Below are 20,737 nucleotides of genomic sequence, written 5' to 3'. Positions count from 1 at the left end.
GTGAATTTTTCGAGCCCTGCATTTGCAGAAAGCCATTCTGATAGTTAGCAAACAACTGAATCTGAAAATAGTAATATTTTTAAAAATTAATTTGTGATCAAAGTGACGGGAATTGTAAAACTGCATAAATAATTACAGCTCACAAGATCAGGTTAAATCGATAGTAAAAATGCTTTTCAAACGGTCCTATGCATATTAAAGTGCTAGTGCCTGGCCCGTGACCAGATCTGGAACATTGGCTATTGTAGGAACACAGTATTGCATCTAGCCAGAAAGACCTCACTTGTTGGGCCACATTAGTGATTTTAGAGCCACCCAGCGAGCGGACTCGCTATTAAAGTGCGTCCCTGAGGGGCCTAACAATGAATAAAAGTGCTTTTGCATAGTCATCAACCTACTCTAAAATGTTAATCCCTATAAAAACAAGGAATCGCACCTAGTCCAGAGGACATCTGGTTGGACAATCACATACATGTTTAAGAATCATTCATGCATGGTCACATCACTCAAATATCCTCTCAGCATCCCACAGCAGTAATAGGCCACTGTAGGCCAATCAACAATATGTGCAGGTAAAATTAATAAATAAGAAAAAATTCCTTTAACAACCGCATTAGTGCAATTGTGTAGAGCATATATGTATGAACAGGCTTAGTTAGTAAACTTGTCGCATTCAGTACACATGCACAATTTCAAAGTATCCTTACAATTTCTCGGTACATATTCAGTAAAAAGTGGGCGAAGACATTCTCTCCAAGCTTTTAACGTAAAAATACAACGCAACGTAAAGGGCATTACAGACTCTTTAAACCCCCTCCCTACAAAGTTACATCCCACATCCACAAGCTGATTGATTGCTTCCACCTTTTTTCCATGAGCTAGTGTATTGCTTCTCAGGCAGAGTACAAGGCCAATGCCTCGCATCATGTCCAGATAAGGAGTTAGCTCTGATTTTGTCGGTATTCTTACCCTCTATTGGATGGGACGTAAGGCTAAAATCAGGTCGACACCCAGCACACCACAACATGCAAATACCTGCAAATCAACTGTACTTATTAAGTACTTAAATCAAAATAAAGCAATTTTTTGTAATTCTAAAGCATGAGGGTAACAACAATTTTAATTGAATGAAAACAATTAAGGACACTTTACTGGCTGATGCACAAATGACAAATAATCACTGAATCCCGATTTCCACACTTTATTATTTGTGTGCAATATGGATTTATCAGTAAAACTGTATATCTCTGAACGTTAGTGTCCAGTCCAATGGAAAATGCGCTGTCTGTAAATGACAGTGTGCTGCCACACGATGCTTTACTTACATTAAAAAATCCCCCGGCTCATGTCGATTAAAGCTAATTGGGATGCGAGCATTTGTCACTCTAAATAATGGACTGTGGTTGTAAAAGGTGTGGGAAGGGCTTTATTATTAAATAATGATAGATATCAATGCAGCACTCCCCCCCTCTACCCCCATAGCTCATATTTAAAAAACAAAGACCAAATCTTTAGTTAAGGAGAGAAGCTTGTGATGGAAAGAATATTGGGGTCGCCGCACTATCTAGTTATCATAGTAGAATTATTACACATTACATCAACTCTGTTCAACCAAGGGGATCAGAAAAACCTTCCTTTCTTACTTTATATGTTTGTATGTGTAGATAGATATCTGGAAAAAGAGGGAGGAAATAAAATTCCTGAATGGATCTCAAATTAATTTCTGCTCTATTCTATGGTTGAAATCGATTTCTTCTGCAGATGTGAAATTGATGAGCTTTGTGTGTAGCAAAAACAGAAAAGACTTCACAAAGGTAGATTTCAGTTCTAAATTAGCGAACAACTAGTTTTAACTTCTTGTTCAAACTTAACAAGGGATAATTATTGTCTGCGAGATTGCTGAAGTTTGTCCCCCCAGAAGGGATTTTAATAAATCATCCGGAGTTGCGCCCTAATCAAGTTTCATCTCCTCTAAGTTACTGGGACAGGATGGGTATAATAAACACGTCTTAAGGGGAGAAAAGGAAATTCTAGCGTGATTGGCCTCTGGTCACTGCACCACCACCAAATGCAAGCCCGTCTGCACTTGGACCGCGCCCAGTGCCAGGACCCTTGGTACTCCCGCTATCCACCGCTACACCAACAAGGACCTCCTGGTCCAAGAACCCCAGACACAGCAACAACAGCTGCTTCATGTCTTATCAGCGATCAACCATAGGACCCTTCACTTGCCAACACTGCTGCTTCTCCTGCTACACAGGACCACCCGGCCACTCTAGACAGTGCCCTACTTCCGCTCAGAAGACCACAAACAACCTGGAACCACTCCAGTGCATTCTTCTTAATGCCAGCTCCCTCTGCAAACACACCACAGAAATCTGGAACACCATCACCACCCTCTCACCTGACATAGCCATCACCAAAACGTGCCTCACGCCCTCCTCGAGCTGCAACATTACTATCATCTTCTAGGAAACCATCCGATGCACCTTCCCAAACGAAGACCCAACACCCCTCATGGAACACTTCAACTTCCGACTACAGACCAACGGTAAACCCACAATAAGAGGCACCCTCGCGCACAGACTCCGGGGACCCCGACCAGCCTTCTCTGAGACCATTTCCAACCTCATTGTCCCCCCTGCCATCGACTCCCACCACCACGTCCTACTCGACAATCTCAATTCCAACGTCGACGACCCTAACAGCGCCAACTCCACCATCCTCCTGGAAAGCTGCAAACATTGACCTCACCCAACTGGTCACCAAACTCATGCACAAAGCCGGACACACACTCTATGCCATTTTTACCTCCAGCAACAGAATCAAATGTACCTGTATCACAGAACTCACATGGACCAACCACGGCATCATTCACTTTACCATCTCCGATGCCCAGCATACCATCGCCAAGCACCACACAACCTGAAACTACAGCAAACCTTGACCAGGCCATCCAGAACTTCTACATCTGGATCACCAAAGCGCCAATAGAGTTGCCCCGCTGAAGCCAGCAAGAGACCACTTGTGGAGAAGTGTGGCTCAATGGTTAGAGCGGCAGACCCTGATGCAGAGGTCTAGCCCGGGACCAGGGTTCAATTCCCCGCCTCGGCGGGTCTTGGGCTCAAAATTCCACGGCTCATAATTCTCGCCTCGGTGCCTATTCCAATCATGGAGTCCCACTCTGCAACTCTGGGCAATAGCTTGCTTAATCTCCACAACGGCCCCCACAACGCTAAGGATGCCTGGCCTCCACCTTGGGGGTGCCCAGGAGTGCACACCTCACAGGGAGAGCCAGGATGGGTTCCACAGCGGTATTCATACAAGCGCCTTGAGACCCTTGCGAGTGAGTAGTGCGCTATGCAAGTATCAATTTACATAATTTACATTTACAACAAACCCTCAAAACAAGCCAGCTGATAAACCCTAGACTCACAGCCACCCTGCGAACTGATACCGACTCGAGAAGGGATTAGGTGCCACTAAGGATAGCTCCGACAGAGCCGCTCACAAAGCAGCCTCGGCAACTACCACCTGCACATCAAGAACGTCAAGAGAGCAGCCATTCATGCCCACATCGACACACTGGCCAACCATAAGAAGGAACTCTTCAAAATAGTCAATGAATTCTCTAATCTGACGGCCACAGAGAGCACCATCCACCCCTCCCAAGAACTCTGTGATATGCTCCCGGTCTACTTCCACAGGAAGATTGCCACCATCTACAAGAACTTCAACCCCCAGCCCTTCATTCTGCTTCGACAACCCCAACCAACCAGCAAACACCAGCTGAGCAATCACCACCTGGTCTATCCTCACCACTTGGACCACTGCAGCCATCATGTCTTCCATCCACTCCGGGACGCCCAGTGACCCTGCCCCCACCACCTATTCAACCTCTGAACCAACCTAATAAGCACAGAACTCGCCAGCATTCTCAACACATCCATCTCCAAAGCAGTTTTCTCAGATAGATGGAAACACATAGATATCAGACCCCTCCTAAGAAACCCTCTGCAACCACCAGTGACCTAAAAAATAACTGACCGATTTCCCTGCTCCCCTACCCAGCCAAAGTACTCGAGACAGCCATCAACTAACAGAATGCCTGTAATACAACCACCTATTCTGCGCCTCGCTATCAGGTTCCATGCCAACCACATCACCAAGACCGCTCTGATTGCTGCCACAGGAGACATCAGAACTCTTCTCAGCCTCGGAAAAACTGTGCCCTGATCCTCCTCGACCTCTCTGCTGTGTTTGACACTGTATCCCACCACTCCCTCGTGGACAGACTCTGCAAAACGCCCTCAAATGGAGCGCCTCTCTCCTTACAGGAAGCACGCAGAGCATCGCCGCTGAAACGCCCTCAAATGGAGCGCCTCTTTCCTTACAGGAAGCACGCAGAGCATCGCTGCTGAAGCTGGGGCAGCTCCTTCTCCTGGAACGCTGGCAAACCTGGAATGACAGGCTCCTCAGCCTCCAAACAGCACCCTCCCGGGCAGACTTCAGAAAGAAACTCAGGACCTGGCTTTTTGACGGAGACCTGACACTCAGCGCCCAGATACCCCTGGGGTGACAGTGCTGCTCTACACAACGGCTGATTGAGTGATATATCCTGAGCTAGGAGCTCAAGGCGCCTGTTTAGGAGGCTTGGAAGCCTTGAATCTCAGTAACGAAGATCAATACCGGGACCTGGGGATCTTCACACAACCGTCAGCTCTCTTCATGAAGCGTGCATGGCTGCTATTAAACATTTACCTCTGCATTGTAGGATGAGGACTTCGGCCAATAAGTTATAATGGTTTTCAGGTGAAGTGGTTGTGGGAAGTTCTCATGGTTGATGGATTTTTAGCCCTCAGTCTAAGTGCATAAGGAAATTAAATGGAGCATCCATACAGGTAGACTACTTGCATTGTTCACAGCAAAAGTGTCCAAACATGGATCCAAATGTATCCTCCACGAGGCTTGCGTTGTGACTAGCAGGTAAAATAGAATTACATCACAATGAGGCAGAAGTAGATGTGTTAATACTGACAAATGTTTATTTTGCACAAGTGGATGAAACGAAAGAAGAACTGAAAGTGACCAAAATAAAGAATTTATATGAAATTGTGAACCTCTTTCTGAATACTATGATTATTTTGGGGGATTTTAACCTATGTCTTAATCGTAAAAATAGAGATATTATTTGAAGATGCATTGATAGAAAACAGTATACTAGCCGAGGTTTTTCTTAGAGGTACAATATTAAGCATGTTGTGAAGTCATTTAGTATATTCGGCTTGGACCGCTAATTTCCAGCAACAATAACATCACAGACTTGGGAAACCACTATATCCAATCTATGCTGGTTTGGTTTCTGATTTTGTGTTTCCAGTGCAAGAATGAAGCTAAAATCACCTTACGGTTTGTTACGGCATAAAGTCCTTCCACTTAAGCTTTCCGTATTGGCTTATAACGTGCTTAGATGAATCACGTCTGCACGCGCTGATATGTTCCAGATCCATTCAAATAATAGTACTTGTGTGCTGACAGGAAGTGAAGTCACAGATAGGTGTCTGAAAAATGAGAGGTGGTGACGTGTCTGCAAGCAGGGCTGAAGACATCCAGTATGAATCGGAGCAATCAATAGCGAAAAACTTTATCAAGTATAGCAGGGTTGATGTGAGTTGGCAAAAAAATAAAAGCAGGTTAAGGACTATGTGGGTTATATAAAGAGAAAAAAATACTCTAAGGAGCCAGAAACCTGAAATCAGTTCAGAATCAAACATTGGAATTTATTGCTGAATAACCAATTCGAATTTTAGAGTAAATGTAGGAAGCAGATCAAATGCAATGACAGTGGATGATTTTGTAACAAGGTACCTCAAAGAAACCGCCTGTAGGTCATTATGTGACATGCCAGGAATCCTGGGCAACCTTTTTCGGAGACATGTTCAGGTCATGCACACAAGCTGGTCTCTCCAGTTTAGCAAAGTGAGCTTTTGATAGTTTGTCAATTGCTGTTGAAAAAATAAACATACTATCCGTTTATTAAAATGAACACGTGCTACGGGCCAGATAACCTCCCAGCAGTAATAATCTAAACTAATATAGATTGATGTTTCAAATTGTTTGCATCAATATTTCAGTCGTTCACTCGCTCTGGACTGTTCCCAAACAGTTGGAAAGGAGCCGTTATTAAGCCAATAGATAATAAGGATAATAATCCACCGTTATTTGATCAGTTCACCAGGTTTCATGTGTCCCTGCCTTGTGGTGGGGTGTCCCCTGCTAGGTGAAGTTACTTTGTGAGATCAGAGAGAGCCTGTGAACTTCTATCCTACTGAGGCCTATGTTTGTCTTGCTTTCATTTCTCCGTCCTTTTCAGATTGCACATTGTTTAGCTGTTGAACAGCGATTGATAAGGTTTATGATGCGCACATTGTCGTGTTCGCTCTCCTCTGGACTGTCACTATTCTTCTAGAGGTGTCCTCAGATCTAGAATAGAATGCCAGTTCTGAGTTGGTGAATTGGCCTGTGTATGTCTTGCTTTCCTTTCTCAGTCCTTTTCAGATTGCACATTGCTTAACCGTTGGCCAGCGTGATTCATAAGGTTTATGATGCGCCTGTTGTCGTGTTCGCTCTCCTCTGGACTGTCGTGGTCGCTCTCCTCTGCACTGTCGCTATTTTACCTAGAGGTGTCCTCAGATCTAGAATAGAATGCCAGTTCTGGGTTGGTGAATTGGCCTGTGTATGTCTTGCTTTCCTTTCTCCGTCCTTTTCAGATTGCACATTGTTTAGCAGTTGAACAGCGATTGATAAGGTTTATGATGCGCACATTGTCGTGTTCGCTCTCCTCTGGACTGTCACTATTCTTCTAGAGGTGTCCTCAGATCTAGAATAGAATGCCAGTTCTGAGTTGGTGAATTGGCCTGTGTATGTCTTGCTTTCCTTTCTCAGTCCTTTTCAGATTGCACATTGCTTAACCGTTGGCCAGCGTGATTCATAAGGTTTATGATGCGCCTGTTGTTGTGTTCGCTCTCCTCTGGACTGTCGTGGTCGCTCTCCTCTGCACTGTCGCTATTTTACCTAGAGGTGTCCTCAGATCTAGAATAGAATGTCAGTTCTGGGTTGGTGAATTGGCCTGTGTATGTCTTGCTTTCCTTTCTCCGTCCTTTTCAGATTGCACATTGTTTAGCTGTTGAACAGCGCTTGATAAGGTTTATGATGCGCACATTGTCGTGATCGCTCTCCTCTGGACTGTCACTATTCTTCTAGAGGTGTCCTCAGATCTAGAATAGAATGCCAGTTCTGGGTTGGTGAATTGGCCTGTGTATGTCTTGCTTTCCTTTCTCCGTCCTTTTCAGATTGCACATTGTGTAGCTGTTGAACAGCGCTTGATAAGGTTTATGATGCGCATGTTGTCTTATTCGCTCTCCTCTGGACTGTCGCTATTTTACCTAGAGGTGTCCTCAGATCTAGAATAGAATGCCAGTTCTGGGTTGGTGAATTGGCCTGTGTATGTCTTGCTTTCATTTCTCCGTCCTTTTCAGATTGCACATTGCTTAGCTGTTTAATAGCGATTCGTAAGGTTTATGATGCGCACGTTGTGGTGTTCGCTATCCTCTGGACTGTTGTGGTCGCTCTCCTCTGCACTGTCCCTGTTCTTCTAGAGGTGTTCTCACATTTAGAATAGAATGTCAGTTTTGCGTTCATGAATGTAGCCCAATTTTTTTAATGTTGTAGTCAGATATCCAGGATTGGATCCCTGGCCCTGCTCCAAATGTACCCCCACAGCTGGGATTAGTACAGCTCTTAATACCTCTACATTCAGCATTTCACTTGAAGACTCTAGGATGAGACTCGATATTTCAGGTCCCGTCATAATCTGGCGTGATACAGTGATGACCCATATACCATCCCTGCTTGTTGTACCTTTCCCGGCATGACCCGGTGCTCTCCAGGCTTCACGTTACCTTCTCGAGCGATGGCGTCTGGCACCCCCTTTCTATTATGTTTGAACTTGGGTCTACTCTACAGATCTAAACCAAAGTGTCAAGAGATTCAGCTGGGGTAGTAGAAAAGTGAATGAGATGGAGGTAACTGTTGAATTGATGAACCACACATCAATTAGGTAGAAAGTGGATTTAATGTAATAGCAGAGCAGGTACACAGCCAGACAGGTTAGCAGTCAGGAGTAACTGAACACATTGGAATACAACTAGTAGGAACACTCTGAATAGAATATGGAATGAACAGAACAGTGTTAAAGCAATATACATGTATTACACAACATAAAAGTAACGCTGCTATGGTTACTGTGTTTTTGCTTCCTTGTGCACAGAGAGACAATAGGATGAGTCCTAAACTGCTTTCAATCTACTATCACTAAACATGTTCTCTTTCTCTGCAGTGTCCCCACATTTACCGTCATCCCCGAGGCGAAGCAGTCCCCATCGCCCCTGATGGTCGTGGATGATGACGATGAACCCATGGAGGGAGTCCCTATCGAGCAGTACCGAGCCTGGCTAGGTGAGTACTACTTCTCTTCATCACTACTATCTCTAACTCGCCCCTAAAACCTAAGAAGACCCTGAACTCTAACACATATTCGCACACATAGTCGCACATATATTTGCCATCCAAATTAGTCTGACCTAGTTACTAATCCACAGTACTTGTATTTTGAATGTAATGATCCGACAGACCATGCACACACCAGCGATGGGTGCCATCAATGTGTGAAGGTGAAAGATAGCAAGAGGTGTGCGTGCTTCCACCGAGGGAGATCCCACTCCCCTTGAAAACAATCACGCTATGACCGATTGCCATACGCTTTTCTTTGTCTCTTGCATTCTGCCCAAACGGGAGTTTGCCCATTTAGTTTGCACTTGTAACACAGAAAGAGGAAGACTTAAGAAAGGGGAATGAGTTTTTACTGGTACTTTTATTCTTTAGTTTGAGAACGAAAACTGTTTACATGACGACAACTCGTTTACCTGGTACAAGTTCTAAAACATAACTAAAACAGGGACGTATGAAATGTCACACATTTTATATTGTCTTACAAATCCATCTTTACAAATGATAGTATATGGATATTCAATCGAGTGCAATCAAATCTCCGATTGGCTTCTTTGTGTCTTTTAGTCTGGCAGTGTAAGAAAGCGAATCATTATTTGGGGTGGGCGGCCTCCCACCTACAGGAATAATCACGCTGGCTAGTCCGGGTGAACCCCAAATGCACTAAATTAACCCGAGTTCAAACCACTGGTAGTCATGGCACAGAGCAGGCAGGCTTAAATTAGCACAATGTGTAAAATATTTGTGCTTTACCAAACAATCCACAAAATGGCACCAAAATGACAAAAACCAATAACGAGAACCGGAGTTATGAATTTTAAAGTTTTAAGTAAAAATAGCAACAAAATGCACTAAGCCCCAATGATAGTCTATGGAATCCATATACCAGCGTCTAGGCGCGATTTCAGGCAGACCACAATGGAGCACATGTCGGATATACCAAAAGGGTTTGTCTCGGTCAAAGATTTTATCTTTTGACTTTGTTTTTTTCAAATGGAAACCAAATCTGGCAGCCGGGTAAGCCTAAAGCTGGGCTGCCCCCTTGACCAGTAATCCTGGAAGTCAAAAATGTTTCCAGTCCCAGCTCTTCAGGCTTTCCTGGGCAACTCCTCCTGGTCACTTCAAAGGCACTCAGCCCCTCGGGGACAGCACTTCACAGGGACAGCACTGGACTCCCTTCAGTAGAAGCAACCAGCAAGGTCCAGTCCAGGTCCAGCTGGTACTGGTCAACTAGTTCCTTCATGAAAAAGGCCTCTTCCATCTTGTTCGCACCCTGTAGCCACACAGGAGCAAGCCAACTGACCTTTGTAGTTTGTCTTTGTTTTGGATACAAGAGGGAGCAGGTCCAGTCCTACAAGGCTCCTCTCAGGTCGCAGACGACAGCAGGTCCAGGACTTCAGGTCACAGACAGCAGGTCCAGGCTCTCGAGGCTCCTCTTAGTTCACAGACAGCAGAGCAGGTCCAGGCCTTTTTTGACTTTCCACAGATCCAGAAAGTGTTCTTCTGAGGGTTTCTTAGGGTGCCGCATTTATGGTTGGCACTAGCCAGTGGGTGGGGTTGACTCCTAGACACTCTCCAACTATTCGGGGAAAAATTCATGGTTGCAATCCTACCCACTTTTTCACCAGTTCCAGTTTGCTCTACTGGAAACAACCTCCTCACCCCCCAAAAGAGTTCCTTCTTCCTAAATTGCAAGATAGGGGGAACATTTTCTCCCTTGTGCAGAGCTGTTGTGTACACCCAGTGGTGAGGCCAATGAAATGAGCAGTGCCCTCCCTTCTCTACACTCCAAACAGCTTTTGGATTCGGAGCCAGCCTTGCTAGCTTTGGTCTTGGGGATAAAGCCTTTCCCTTCTTGAGATCTCTATGTACATTGACCTGTGCATTAACCTGTTTTAGCTGCTTTCTGTCAAAAGGTACAGATTCAAGTTTATAGTCTGTATTCTAAAAGGGCGGCTGCTGGACCCTCGACAATGTCAGTAAAAATAGTGCTGGGATCTAGTCGCTGTAGGAACAAGCCAACTTTATTTCCGCACATGTTCCACTTTTGAATGTCACGCTTATCTTGTGGGTGACCAGGTGTACTTATGGTGACTTTATATTTAAAAGTAAGGCTTTCTGCTTGTCAAAACAACGTTTCAGATCTGTGTGACTGCAGGTTTTTAGGCTTATGCAGTCTTGGTACACATGATTGGCCTTAAGCCATGTTTTCCAGGATCACTCTGGGTGACCCAATAAGTGCGCAGTCTACAGGCGTGCGCTCCCAGTCCCTGGGTACATTTACTATACCCTATATGAGGGACCGAAAGGCAAGTGAAATATGTCAATGGCCCTGTTTGAAAGGGTAGCACAGGCTCTTTACTCCTGTTAATAAGCACGGATAACAGTTCACTGAGTTCTAAGTTCAACAAAAATAGGAACCAGAAAAAGGCGAATTTCCAACGGGCAGTAATTCCCCAAAAATATTTTATAGCTCAGTATTGAGGTTTTATGCCTACTGACCATATATTTGCCCCCATGTACGCCCACAGGTAACATTTATTTTGAAACACACTTGCACTGACGTATGATCTTGGGCCTGTGTAATTGGGCCACGCCACAGGTCGTATCGCGGCTCATTGTGACTAAGAATAGCTTGCCACCGGCAAATTGACACTGTATTATATGAATTTGTACATTGTAAATATGCATCAATTGCTGTTCTATGTGTAATGATGATCCCTTACTTTAACTTTGATATGTTCTATGTACTATCCTGAGACCTGTTTTTATTGACCGCGTAGGAAGGGGGTCATTTTGTAAAGGGGGAGGATGTGAGCAAAGTAAGGAGATTGGAAATGGGAAGGTATACGGGGAATTAACGAGAATGAAACGGAGAGAAGAGGCAAAAGTAGTAAGATGGTAAAAAGGAATAGGAGAGACATGAGAGCATGAAAATATTGGTGTGGTTGATGAGACTAGAGAAGAAGTACGAAAGAGAGAGAAATTGAAGTTTATTAGGTGACAGAATGGCCATACATTGGAGGATAAAGGAAGGTTAGCAGTTTGAAATTGAGGTGCACAGGGACAGATTATATCAACCCTCAAAGCTGGCCAGAGGGTTCTTTGTAATAAATACATAAGTCTAGTTAAGTGGGCTTTTTTTCTCTGTTCCTTATACAGTGTTCTCTCTGTGCACCCAGCGGCTTGAACTGAGAGATTTCCTGCTTGGTCAGTGCAATCCCTGGGTCACTTTAACCACATGGAGTCTTTGGAGTTTGTTGTTTTGTTAGAGAGGTAACTCGTATGCTTACAGCTTAGCTTTTGCTATAAGCATTAACTTGAGCCTTTTTGTGTTTCTAAGATGAAGACAGCAACCTTGACCCACTACCCTTGTCGGATATGGTGCCCGAGGGGTTCGTGAAGCGAGAGGAAGATGAAGAGGAACGCTGGCTGGAGGCATTGGAGAAGGGAGAGCTAGACGATAATGGGGAGCTGAAAAAAGAAGTGGACGAGTCTCTGCTCACTGCCAGACAGGTGAGGTTTTGCGCTAACTAGTTTTGTATGGGGAGGTGAAGATGACCGCGGAAAGAGGACGCTGGTCGTATTTACTGAAGCACATAGGGTAACTGTTGAACAGGGTGAGATTTTACCAGCAGTGGCTGAATGAGCTGAGATTCTGCTGGGTGATACTTGGATCTAGCGATATGTCAGTTTATTTTTTTTTTACATCTGCGATCCGTAAATTAAAAAAACAAAATAGCACCTATGCGATAATGCTGCATCATCACACATTTTTTCTTTTGGCGGATAGTACGCAGCACCTGCACAAATGTTTTTACCCCAGGTTTTCAGAAGACCATGGCAAAGTCCATTGGTCTCAAATGCCAGGTTTGTTGGCTTTGTTAATGCTTGTTTTAGTAGGGCAATTACAACCCCGGTTTTCCAATTGGCAGACACCGATCCAGAACAGAGGAAAATATTGATACTGTTCCACAACAGAAGAAAATGTTGACCACCTTAGTAAGTCTCTGAATAATTGCTGGAGAGAAGAGTTGAGGATAGAATCTGAGTAGATGTTACCTGGAGATCGGATTTTATTTTTGAGAATAATATTTACATTTCTGCAGTATGAACTCATGAAAAAGATTGGCAGACGTTAGTAGAAGAGGACTTCTAATATGATGGTAAGTGGTGCTAAGAAGTCAAACGTTCTTATAGATATTCTGTAGTTTGGCTGGGGGAAAATAGTGAGTTATTCACAAAAGACTTGAGTAACCAATATTTTGGTAGGAAGACAGGGAAGTTTAACAAAAAACTTAAATGATTGTGTAAAGAAAGTATCTTCAATCCAGGGTAGGTAGATGAAGTAGGTCTTTATTAGTTAGAAGTAAAGAGACCTCCAGCTCCTTCCACAGCTTCCTCTGTACTGTCTGTAATTCACATCACAACAATCCAATCTCCTAGCAACATCCCACCATTCTAAGAAGAAGAGATCCCAACACATTGGTTATAAAAAAAGATTTTTATCACTGGTAAATAAGACGGGAGTACAAGTAAGTCAGTTACCTTTAAGGAGACCATTTCCCTAAAGTTCCTAGTTCTGTTTTGTAGAGCATCATCTGCGTAATAAGACCAGTGCCTTTTCCACTTCGTCCACCTCATAACAAGGAGTTCTCATTTAAGGAGTGTGTAAACCATTTAATGTGTGATCTGGTGGTTTTGATTCTTGAGGGGTAACAAGGAGTGCCTCACAATACATTACCTTCCTATACAGTAATTAAAATCTGTTGGTGCCTTGTCAGCGTTCGAAAGAGCTTTGTCTAACAGTCCAGAAAGTTTGACATGTGCTGCTTACCATAGCTAGTCTTCAGTCTACGGTGCTCATTGACCTTATGCTGTGATCCGCTACAAAGAAAATGATGTCCTTATTATATACAAGATGTTTTTCTGACTTCCATACCTTATGTACCTCCTTTGTGTGACTACAACCAATATTTTTATTAGAAAAGATAATTGCAATAAAATACACTGATTTGTCCTTGAAAAAGAACAAATCTAGAGCCCCTAAGCCATGGTCAAATTGGATTTTAAACATTGACCGCAGAGGTTTGTCAACTTTTTTAAAACCCAGGTGTATTTTCAATGATAAAATGCCTTGAAAGTTCGGCAGTGAAATGTCTATCACGTTGTCCTGAGCAGCCGGCGTTGAAAGAATGTCTAGCATGCGTCCTCTGAAATACACAGGAGCCTTTAACTAGCTGATGTAGACAATATGATTCTACAAAGTAACAAAACCCTGTGCTGCATGATCACCTCGGCTGGCTACATGAAAGCGGAAGTCGCCTAGGACAGCAGGCCTCGGCAGAGTGCAATAATGTCTGCCTTATGGGTTAGGACATGTTTTCCAGTTCCCCATAACCTGGATTTGGTGGGTGATATTTCAGCACAAAATACAGACCCCAGACATAAAACAGTGATATACCAGAACCGTCAGCGCCATACTCATTACGAATATTTACAAATGCGTATCTGAGGTGCCCAACCAAACCCGTCTAGCACATAGATGATCCCAGTGCGGAAGCCTGTGTCCTTTAGGAATAGCGATAGTTTGGCCAGCATTAGAGAGAGGCCTCGTGGATCAGTGTCTCTGGACTGGAAACAAAAGGACTCTCCAGTAAATTAGTAAGTGTAGGCATTTACATTGAGAAATGAGAATGTTAAGGAATTCGGATTAATATCAATGACTTCAGTAGATGCTGGCCGACTACCTGAGCTGTGCAGTTTGAGGCATTTAAGGAGGGGTTGGATCTGAGTCCTCTCTCCAATTATCTGATGGAACAAGTGAGTTTTCAACAGAAGAGACGAGTGTGGGGTATAGGCATGCTGCTGTACAGTGCAGCGTGCTGAGTACATGGCATTAAAACAGGTGTCTCCGACCTGTCCTGTAATGAGCTTTATTTCTCATCCGGGAGTATCGGTGTGAGGTACTGGAGGCCAAGTAACTCGCACATTCTTGCCAGTCACCCACTTACCCAGCTTCATGAACTTTAAGCCTAATGTGCATCGCGTCAAATACTATGATTTGAAACTATGATTTTAAAAAAATACTGTGACTTGGGGTTCTATGATAGGGCTGCCATATGCGTCAGTGAGTGCATGGGCTGTTGGTATGTATGAACATGTGTGAATGAATGGGATATATGCGTATGGGTGACTGAGAACCTATGACGCATGTACTTGTGGCACAGGACATACTTTTTGCCACGTGTGGCACCGTCGTTACATGTACACCCCAAATATACAACCATTTTTTTTCAAATGGGAGAAATTTAATGTACAGAAAAATTCTCTGCAAAAAAAGGTTCATACTAGGGAATATTTGTCTGCACTTGATGGAACATTTTTCTGCGCGTTCTAAGTATGGACAGCGTGTCTACCAGCCATTGGCAGCAAGATGCCTGCTGTGTGTAGATGAAACACTTTGAAATAGTTGAAAATTCAACTGAAGAGGTAGCTTGATGTTCATAAGCATTATATAAAACTCATCATTTTAATTCTTCAATGTCAAAGTGTCTTTACAAACAGCAGGCATTTTACTCGCAGTGGCCTGTTGACATACTACCGTATTTATAACAGGAAATTACAGTCATTTATTCAAATGCTAGGAATTTAAAGAAATAAAGTGTTTTATAAAAACATTAAGATATAATTGGCTTAATTTGAAGTAGAGAAAAACATTAAGACTTGATGTTTCATAGAAACATTTTTCTTAATTTTACATTTCTTCCATTTAAAAGAAAATGACGTATTTTTCATTTATAAACATGGCACTGTGTCTACCAGCCACTGGGAGCAGGATGCCTAGAGTTTGAATATGCTTTGAAAAGGGAGAAAATGAAGAGTTGACTTAATCATTAACTTTCATATTGAATTGTCTCTCAGTTCAAAGCTTTCAAAAACATCATTTTGTTCTCCTGCTCCAATGTTTAGTTGCGACCTACTTTTAGTTAAGAGTTAAATACCTTTGTGCTTCCGTTCTGAACTTCTGTGACACACCTGGGTCAGAAATGTGAGTGGAGCACAGCTCATTATCTGTCTTGGCTATCTGCAGCCTGATAATGTAAAGTAAGCATAGTCTATCCTTAACTTTAAAAGCAAACCACAACACTTATTTATTGCAGTTCTTAGTTAAAAATTAACTCCAGGCTGGGAGCTACTCTGAAGGTTTCTACGAGCTACTGGTAGCTTGCAATAGACCTGGTTGTAGACACCTGTATTAAAAGATTCTGTCTTACTATAACTACTATAAAGTAGGTTAGTCTCTTTCATTGACTGTCCTTGGTAGGACAGCACGGCCCTGGCGTGTGTCACCCTGCAACCCCCCTTAATTGTTCTCATGGCATATGCTGGAAATTACATTTAAAAAAAAATGTATTTTCTGCATAAGAATTACCCTAAAGATGACAACCGCTTGGTAATAGCATGATGTAAAAGAAAATTCCCTCATTATAGGGCAAAAAAACTAAAGAATGACGATAAATGCTGGCAATAGCACAATTCAGAATTAAAAGCAATTTTTTTTATTTTTTTTATTTTACAGAGTTTTATATAGCGCAAACTTGACCCGAATCGGGTATCAGAGCGCTTTACATAGCACCAGTTGTGTTACATGAGGACACATTCATTTTTTGTTAGGCACGGGGAGATTAAGTGATTTGCCCGGAATCACAGTATGTTCAGCATCCTTGCTGAGACTCCAACCCAGTTCCCCAGATTCGAGGTTGACCGCCCTAGTCGTTAGGCCAACTCCTCGCCCCAATTAAAATACAATACATCGTCATTCACAGCAATAACAGTCAGAATTTGCAATAAATTGTTTCACAAGTTGTAGTGGAGGATTCTCATTTAGATTGTATCAATGGTTTGTCGAGCATTAGTAAGAGAAATCGTTGAATTCAGTCAGACCATGCTACATCATTGTGATCAGGGGCCCTAAAAGTAAGTCTGATTTCAGCATTAAAATATTGCAGCATTGACGCGGCTGGATATGGTAGACCCTAGAACAGTCGCACACTTTCACCCTAACACGCGATTTAAATTCACACAGTTTAACTACCTGCACACTACATATCTTTCACCCCACAGACGGAATCTAATGCTGCATTCTGCCAATTTCGGATGCTCTGTGTTGTCCTTGTTGACACATGCTTCCTCCAAATGGTGTGGGGCTGCCTGATGATAGCACGCTTCATTCAGGTCACAATACATTTTGAGAGAAGCTTAAACAGAAACCAGCTGTGTACAGTAGAGATCTGCCTGCTTGGCCTCTATAGCAGACAACCTGAGAGGAAAGCTGGTAACTGGTTCATGGGCCTAGATCTGGGGGTGGCCCCTCAGGGCATCGTGTTTCATTACAAATCCCTGGTTAGCCCACAACATAGAAGGTGGCAGGTGGAGGTCAAGAATTGGGCGCTGGCAGAAGGATCAGCCCTGCACACTGAGGAATATAGAGCCTTCTGCACAAAACCCCTAGCGGAGCAGTGGATGGAGGCAGTAGATCCCTTCTCAGTCCCTGAGCAGGGCCTGTCACTTTGGGTGGAACACTGCCCTGCGAATGGAGACCCCTTGGCCCTGACCCCCTGCGGCGGGCGACGTCACCGGTTCACCCTAGTACTAACTGGTTTCGAGCACAAATCACTAAACCTGCAGCTGGACACTTCACATCACATTGTACACTCACAGTTTCTGAGGACAAATTTGGGGAATTTTCTCGAATCAAAAGTAAATGGTGGCTGGGTAGAAGCGGCACACACAAACAAGTATTAATAGTACAATTAACTAAACAACATATTAAATTATATTGTTGAGAACAAAACTTGGGTGCCCCAGACCAAAGATAAACCACTAATGTTGTCTTCAAAAGGAATAAAGTCAAAAGGAAAAAAGAAATAATATATCTAAGTAAATTATTCTGCTTAGCATTGAAAACCTCCGGTGCAAAAGGATTTGAATCCCCAAGCACTCCACGAAAAAACTGTTCCATTCTTCGTATGAGAAGTCTGCCCCATACTTTATTCCTAAAACATAACCGTCACATCCTTGATGCAAAATGTCTCCATAAGCTAGCCAAAACATGTTTCGTCACTCGCCATTTACCAGTAACTAAGACACTAACGGCCAGATTCATGAAGCTGATTTGCGCTCGCAAAGGGCCAGATTCTCAGAATCTGGCCCTTTGCGAGCGCAATTTTTGCATTTGGGATTCATCATCCCAAATGCAAAAATCGGTAATAGCGAATTCGCAAATTTGCGAGGAATTACATTTAAGGAATCTCTATTTGAGATTTCTTAAATGCAATTCATCATCCATTTTTAAATTGCGAATTCGCAATTTCGGGCCGCTATTTACCGCGAGGTCAAACCTCGTGGTAAATAGAGAAAACTTAGAAAAATGCTTTTAAAAGCATTTTTCTAAGTTGCATGTTACACACACACATGTCCTTTGGACAGGTGTGTGCGCAACACCATGTTAAATGTGGCTACAGGTTAAGTCCATGGTAAGTCTATGCTATAAGTGCTCAGGGGTATAATAGCAAACGTTGTGAGCAGTAGACTTCAATCGCAAGCGTATTACAACACTAGATTCACACTAAATGGGTTCAACTGACAAGTGGTAACAATTAAGGTTATTTTTTTTATTGTTTGCATAGGTATTGACAAATGGATTATGTCAGACAAAGGATGCAACTTTAGTCTTTACCATAATAACTTATCCCACTCTAAACGCGCAGCACCATAACCGCTTCAAGAGGATAAGGAACTGATCATTAGATAAGCTGGCAAGGGTGGCAATATAGCCGTTATAAATAGGAGAGATTATTATAATGAAGTTTGTAGACAATTGCATGATGTCTCTTATGTCCAACCGTATAACCCTATTTCTGCCATTAGTACCATGCCAAAATCAAAGTTAAAACTATGGCATGATAATGAATTACTGCTGGATGAAGAGCACCTATGTTTGAAAATTGTGAAACCTAGGTAACCATGCCTTTATATTTTTCCTGAAATACATAAAGAGAGCTGCTCCCTCCCCGAGAAAAAGTGTTCTAGCGCATGCTGCAACTCTGACAACGTTCAGGCAAGAATTAGTCATCAAGGCAGCTGGAGCTTGTGTTAGGAATTTGGCTTAGTTCTGGCAATGAGTGGCCTTTTTTCTATTAATATTTATGTTCTCCCTGCACAATAACTACCCATTAACTTGTGGATCATGTTTTCTTTTCTAGAAAGCCCTCTTGCAGAAGCAGCAGAGCCTGCCACCCCCTGTGCCAGAGGTACCCGTAGTCTTTGCACCCAAAGAGATGACTCAGGAGATGCTGGTGAAGAGAGAAGAACGGGCACGCAAGCGGCGCCTCCAGGCAGCCAAGAAGGCCGAGGAGAACAAAAACCAGACCATCGAACGCTTGACCAAGACCAACAAGGCGAAGGTTAAGACTCTGCGCGAGCGGAAGGCCAGGCAGGCACTGTGCCCTATGATCCGTTACTCCAACAGACTAGAACAAATCACAGTTTCTTTCCCCCTTGCTGTGCCTTGTCCTGTCCCTTCTGCACCGTCGCCTGCCCCCCCAGCGGCAGTCCTGTGCGGGGTGAGCGGCTGTACCAGTGCAAAGAAGTACTCGTGTTCAAAGACTGGCGTGCCCTTGTGCAGCCTTGAGTGCTATCGAAAGAACTTACAGCTTCAGCCCTGTGGGTGAGTGTAGACGCGAGGCAAGCCACTGGAGCACTTATAGATGCGTTGTGAAAAACAATTGACTTTCTTTCAGTTCGTAAAGCATATTCTGGCCACCTTGTTTAAAAACACTCAGTACCTCTTGGTGATCTTGAAATTACTGCCCTGTGATCTGCAGTGGGCTTCAAACTGAACTTGGGTGACTTAGTTTCACATTTTTCAATTTACTTGCATCATTTTGGCCTCTAAAAAGCTGTTCAATTCAATGCAGTCAAGTTGCACAACCAAACTCCATGTAGAAAATATGAACAATTACAGCTTATTGTTGAACGTTCAAAAATAAAAAAGTTTTTAGGGTAAAACAGTGCTTCTGTTAAGAAAAATTCTTAAGTTGGCAATGGACAAGCCACATTTTTACTTTAGTAAGTGTTTCTTTCCGAAAGAGAGATGAGTGCACGATCAGCAAGAGAATGGGCGATAACTGGCTGCCAAGTGTTTGCATATGCCAACAAGTCCGATAGATCAGCTTCCTACAGCATGCTGACCGGCAGAGGATCTTTTTAGAGATGATAGTATTAGCATGTGACCCAGTGAAAGTGCTCACACAACTGTTTGGCATCTCTAGCATTTGGCACAGGGCAGTTGTTTTCCACAGATTGATGTCCAGCTCCATTCACTGCGTCCACCAGTGCAAAAACTAGAATCCAATATCACTGGGTTTTGGAGAAATATAAAAATATAAGTAAAAATATAAGTCATCAAATAGTCCTTGCTTGTGAGTGGTTTGTGTGGTGAGTACTGTTATATCAGTTGCTGATACTAAGATGTAGATTTATGTAATAACCCCAAACAGATGACAAATTAGAGAAGGCAAGTGTGGCCCTGAGCAGGGCATGGAGACACCTAGAGCATGCATATGAATAGGTTGCAAGGCTAAGCAGTCTGTCTTTTATGCCTACATTTTAACCCACAGAGCCTGGATGTTCCAGCTTCTTAACATCAGTTTTCTTTTTTTGTTTCTCTTTTATTTGGATATTAACTCATAGTTCATTTTCAGTGAAAACAGAACCGGTTCTGAAGTACTACCACTCGTGCCATCCCGCCTTTCATTTTATATTGGAAGCTATAGTGCTGGGGAGACCCATTCTGATGAACAGTTTTAACTCTGGTATTGTGTTTACTTGAAGGAGTTTTAATTATCTACCATATTTCTGTCTACATTGTTCTCCCCATTTCTCATATGTTTATACTCTACAGCTTCCACTCAAGGGTCTTCTGGTTTAAGTTGTCTGCATTTTAGTTCTGTGATTCACTTCATTTTTCTGCCATGTGAATTTCCAGTTAGCCACAGTGTCAAAAACAGACCTCACTGGTGATAGGTATCCTGGTAACACAACTACGGTTCACTGCATGTTATACCTCGCACAAAACATTTTTGCTCTGTTTGAGGCAATCTAA

At 43.1% G+C, this 20,737-nt stretch overlaps 1 protein-coding gene across 1 annotated transcript in view; it reads left to right on the top strand.

Moving 5' to 3' along the window:
• Window positions 1–20,039, top strand: part of INO80B (INO80 complex subunit B) — a 41,721-nt gene extending 21,682 nt beyond the window's left edge. The window contains exons 3-5 of the mRNA XM_086964362.1: window positions 8,399–8,517; window positions 11,912–12,084; window positions 18,837–20,039. Coding sequence (XP_086820488.1) covers window positions 8,399–8,517; window positions 11,912–12,084; window positions 18,837–19,304 — 760 coding nt within the window. The 3' untranslated portion in view covers window positions 19,305–20,039. The remainder of the gene's footprint in view (window positions 1–8,398; window positions 8,518–11,911; window positions 12,085–18,836) is intronic.
• Window positions 20,040–20,737: the final 698 nt, after the last annotated feature.

Source organism: Lissotriton vulgaris, chromosome 3_2 (genome assembly GCF_964263255.1).
Source record: "Lissotriton vulgaris chromosome 3_2, aLisVul1.2, whole genome shotgun sequence".
NCBI classification, from domain to species: domain Eukaryota; kingdom Metazoa; phylum Chordata; class Amphibia; order Caudata; family Salamandridae; genus Lissotriton; species Lissotriton vulgaris.
Note: the sequence above shows the minus strand (reverse complement) of the source record. Positions and strands in the feature narration are given on the sequence as shown.